This window comes from Notothenia coriiceps, unplaced genomic scaffold, assembly GCF_000735185.1.
Source record: "Notothenia coriiceps isolate Sejong01 unplaced genomic scaffold, NC01 NC01_scaffold00034230, whole genome shotgun sequence".
Lineage (NCBI taxonomy): Eukaryota > Metazoa > Chordata > Actinopteri > Perciformes > Nototheniidae > Notothenia > Notothenia coriiceps.
In genome coordinates this window covers 24,945-29,944 of record NW_011366931.1, presented here as the reverse complement: position 1 = coordinate 29,944, position 5,000 = coordinate 24,945, and the positions used below count along the sequence as shown (strand labels likewise).

The window sequence follows — 5,000 nt, the reverse complement described above, 5'->3', positions numbered from 1 at the left end:
AATAAACACAACATGGATTCTCTTCAGGGAGTCTGTTGGCCTGCTCCCTCCACAGAGAGGTCAGAGGACCCAGGACTCGTATTGCAATTCAGTGCCTTGCTCAAGGACACACAACTACAATAATGAAAAGTATGTTTCAAATGTTTTGCACTACTGCAGTGTTTTCATTAACAGCAGGACAGGATGTGATGATAGTTGTAAGATTTGAATGAAGTGGATTTTGTTTTTGTCATGTTCTGTAACGTGCTTTATGGATCTCTACATCCTGTGTCGTCCCTGCCAATATGTTTTTATAACTGAATCATTGACAGAAGACATTTGATTACATTGACTTTTTATTATATCAATCTCAAACCTCCACCTACAGCAATGTCCATTAAAAACAAACAAAAAACACCTCCTTCCTTCATATTTTTTACATTTATACAAATACACAGATCCTGTATGGCTGTTTGAAGAATTGAAGATTGGATCTCAACATGGTTTAATTATTTTGCGCAGAAAATGTTCACTTAACCACATATGCACAAGGAAATAATAAACTCTTTATGACATCAATTATCAAAATACAGTATTGCAACAGTCCCAGATTCGTAGAAAAACCTAAATAGTTTCCAGTTCCTACACTGTAGAGTACAAAGTGTCATATCTGCCAAAATGAACATCAGTACAATCATGAAAAATGGCATCCTTAAACAGAATGCACAATAACAGTATTGATGCATTCGGGGCTGGAGCTTTATGAGATTAGAGACGGAGCTCGACAGGAACTATCAACACAAAGACTGCAGTCCATACAATATGAAGGGAAATCTATTAGTGGTCTGAATGTAGTGAATTCTGGAGATTAGTGTGGAGCTCCTTCACATTGCTACGAGACACAACAGGACATTGTGCATCAGATCCAGGATCAGCTTCACTCGCAGCAGCTTATGCAGATACACAGTCAAACGAACAACAGTCACAAGACACATGAAGACCCACCAGGACTCAATGAAACCTTTACAACTGAGTGGACAATTAAACACTGATAAGGGGGGTGGGCACCACATAGCACCAAATAGCACCGAATGAGCAGGGAGCCAGGAGCCAATCAGAACTGCTCCAGCAGCTGCCGCAGGTAGGGGGCCTTGGAGATCTGCCTGTTGACCCGGGACAGCTTGTAGAGGACAGGGCAGTCCAGGGACACACAGGACACCTGCCGCTCGGCACTGCCAGTGCAGTTCCTACACACCTGGACACACACACACACACACACACACACACACACACACACACACACACACACACACACACACACACACACACGAAGCGCTTGAGTGCAAGATATCAAAGCGATCTGATAATAGCCTCACCCAGCCATCAAGCTAACCGTCTTATCACAGTTATGATCAAAGGTCACTTCAAACAGACTTGAACACATTTAATTTATATCAAAACACAAAAACTCAACATTAATACATTCATTGTTTGAAATGTTACATGAAAGAAAAGAGGAGCCATTACTTTAAGAAAACTTAGGTCATTATTTTAAATTAATAGTACTTTTTCTTATAAAAAACAAATTGGACAAATGATTACTCCCTGTGTTTTTGCTGGGCGGGGGTCTCACCTTCAGCAGCTGCTCCTGCTGTCTCTCCCATTGTCTCATGTCCTGGTGGAGTGTGACTGCGACACGCTGCGGCTCGGCGCGGCACCGCGAACACACACCGAGCTGGGTCAGCTCGTCACACACGGGGCAATGAAGCGTGGTGAAGTACTGCGAGATGGTCCCCTTCCTCCCAACCTCATCTCCCCCCACCACCGAGAAGCAGGAAGCCTTCTGGATCTGTGTGCAGACAATCAGACATGAGTGATGTGTTTATGGAAGACAACACAACATTATTCAGATCATTTAGAAAGAAGATAACAGCAGCCTTACGAGTAAGATCATACTGTAAATAGTTCAATGCAATCAATGGTCATTAATCATTTTCCTTAGCTATGCTTCACCAGCAGAGGGCGTGTGTGCTCCGTCAGGACACAGACTGCAGCTTGATGAGTCTCACTTAACAGATTCTCTTCCTCCTTTGTTCTCTCTGCACTAAATACACTGAATGGACTGCAAACACCATCCGGAAGAATGCTTTTATTTTGAAGGACAGAAGCAACAGACCCCTGGCATGCTCATCAGTCATTTATTCGTCAAACTCAGCTGTGTGTCTTCCCTCCATGCCATTTCTTCTTCTATACGTTGATGTGGCTTTTCTAGCATCATCACTCATTTGCACTGCTCCTCTGCAACAGAGGTCAGATAAAAAAACATTTTGGATTCTCATTTCCCGCCGTCTCACCCTGGGCAGCTCCTGGTACCAGCTGAACACGTCCACTCCGATCAGCTGGAACATGCGGGCCAGTGGGGGCAGGATCTGCTTGGTGATGTAGTAGGTCGCATTGAGGCGGAGGCCGGGGTCCTGCAGCACCTCCACCGGCCGGCGCACCAGCTGGATGAGGGGCAGGCCGGGCATCCCGTACACGATGACGTAGGGAACGCGCTCGCTCACACGGGGCTCCAGACGCCGGTCGTACGCCATCATGCGCCTGAGACAGATGGAGACAGATGGAGACACAAACACTTGACAAACCATATCAGAACTTTTAGTCTGCCCTGTGTCTGTCGGGAAATATGACACTAAATAAATCATTTGTAAAACCTTCAGCACCATCTAGAATCCACCTAGCTGATAAACAGGAAATAAACTAGAGCTCATGACTGACGCTGGATACTTCCTCTTACCATGCCTTCTTTGGAATCTGATTTTTTCTCACCCATTAAGAGATGGGTTGCCTAGCAACAGACTCAGGTACTGTACATACAGGCTATTGCAGCCAGACAATGAGCACTGTAGGGGGTGGGGAGTAATTGGATTCACACTGACTCTGTAACTGTAGCTTACAGCAAGCTCTGCAGCATGCCCCCACACACACTTTCTCTGTCTTCTGGTGAGACATTTGTCTGCATGTGGCTATTTCAGAAAATGTTCACTCACAATGTGCTGTCCCTCACACACACTGACACACACCTGCTGAGCTCCAGGGCGGGGACGCAGGCTCCGGGCCGGTACGAGCTGCTGCCCCGGTACTCCTTGGCGAAGGTCAGGTCCTGCATGCTGGCCCGGCCGTCCAGAACCTTCATGCACTGATGCTGCACAAACCGCTTCACCTGGCTGATGTCCCGGCTCTCAAACAGCAGCTTGATGGAACGCTCCAGAACCTGGACCACAATCATGACAGGACGAGTGAAGAGAGTAAACATGAGAGCGGTTAATGCAAACACTCAACACCCCCCAGCCTGACTGACACGTGTGCAGCAGTCTGAGTGAACAAGAGCGGGAAGAAATCTGGCAAGACTGTGATTGGTGTAGAGGCCAGTGAGGAGGTTTGCCTGTCACCTTGGAAACAGCAGGGCAGCCGTCGCGGCGCACTGTCTCGATCCCTTTGGCATCAAACACAGGCTCCTTTTGGTCCAGGCTTTCATACATGTAGCCCACATAACGCTTCTTTGTCTGCAACACGCAGGGAAGGTACACCTGGGAACACACACGCACACACACACAAACAGATCAATATATATGTCTACAAGTGCACATTGTGGCTGTGTGCGTATGTGGCTGTGTGTGTGCACTACCTTCTCAAACTTGAGCTTGACAGGCTTGGGGTTGGTTGCGGTCACTGCCTCAGCGATCTCGTTACCAATCTTGAAAGCCTGCTCTTTGGTGGCTCCCTTCAGCAGAACAAACAGGCTGCGAGACAGACACACACACATAGAGGTTCACTACGGTCCACTGCATGTCCCGTCACACACACACTTCCTGTCAGAGGTCACGCCGTTGTGAATGACACTTACATCTCTGGCAACAATTACAAACAACCATGAGACTTCATAAAGAAAGGAAACAACAATGTGACAGAGTGCTGCTCAGAGAACATCTTCAGTGGGAGAAGTACTCAGATCTTGCACTTAAGTAAAAGTAGAAGTACTCAGATCTTGCACTTAAGTAAAAGTAGAAGTACCAGAGTGTGGGAATAGGAATAGTTTTGTAAATGTCCCCGCTGTGGGACTAAAAAAGGATTTCTGATTCTGATACTCTGTTACAGTAAAAGTCCTGCATTCAAAATGTGACTCAAGTAAAGGTTAGAAAAGTATTATCATCAAATATAGTGAAAGTAGCGACAGGTAAAAGTAGTCATTGTGCAGATTGGTCGTCCTTTCAGAATAATATATTATTGATATGTTTTTATATGATGATTGATCATGAAAGTGTTCTCAAAGCCTGGTAAAGCGTACAGCTAGTATTGAATGACTTGTGTATACTGCAGGGTAGCTTTGTTGAATTTACTCCAGGTGAACTAAAGCTGCCTGATTTGAAGGAGTTTGATTAGATTTCACATCATTCATCCACATCTGTAAAGTTAACTAAAGGATTAAATACACGTAGTGGAGGAAAAGTACACCATTTACCTCTTGCAACTGCTAGTGGGTATTAAAGTACAAAGAAACAACACATTGAACATACCTCGAAGAAAAGTACAAGTATTCTTCAACATTTTTAAATTAAGCCCACAGTACTTTGAGTAAATGTACTTAGCTTACTTTACACCACTGAACATCAGACTCCTCGACATCAGCAACCAAGCGACCTGAGTTGCCGACGAAGAGCACCTCGCCGCGAGGAAGCAAACCTCCCAGCGGTGACTACAGCTTAGAAGGATGATGGTGTACATTCTTCTCACATGCATGTTGGACTGAACCACGAGTGCTTCTATTTGAGCCGATACAGCTGTCCTACATGTTGCATGGAGGGTGGGTGTGAAGCCTGAGCATCTGACTGAAGACTTCAAAGTTGGCCATCACGTTTTTATGAAAGAAATATATAGTAGGTCCCCAGCACATAGAAACTGCCGCGAGGTGCTCAACCGATTAGACTCGCTCTCGCGGCGATTTTGCACAAGCTGCTGCC

At 45.7% G+C, this 5,000-nt stretch overlaps 1 protein-coding gene across 1 annotated transcript in view; it reads right to left on the bottom strand.

The window, feature by feature from the left end:
- Positions 1-322: 322 nt before the first annotated feature.
- The window catches only part of rev3l (REV3 like, DNA directed polymerase zeta catalytic subunit), a 29,322-nt gene continuing 24,644 nt past the window's right edge, over positions 323-5,000 (bottom strand). The window contains exons 16-21 of the mRNA XM_010790446.1: positions 3,668-3,808; positions 3,432-3,569; positions 3,063-3,253; positions 2,334-2,580; positions 1,613-1,828; positions 323-1,234 (exon numbers count right to left, since the gene is read on the bottom strand). Coding sequence (XP_010788748.1) covers positions 1,094-1,234; positions 1,613-1,828; positions 2,334-2,580; positions 3,063-3,253; positions 3,432-3,569; positions 3,668-3,808 — 1,074 coding nt within the window. The 3' untranslated portion in view covers positions 323-1,093. The remainder of the gene's footprint in view (positions 1,235-1,612; positions 1,829-2,333; positions 2,581-3,062; positions 3,254-3,431; positions 3,570-3,667; positions 3,809-5,000) is intronic.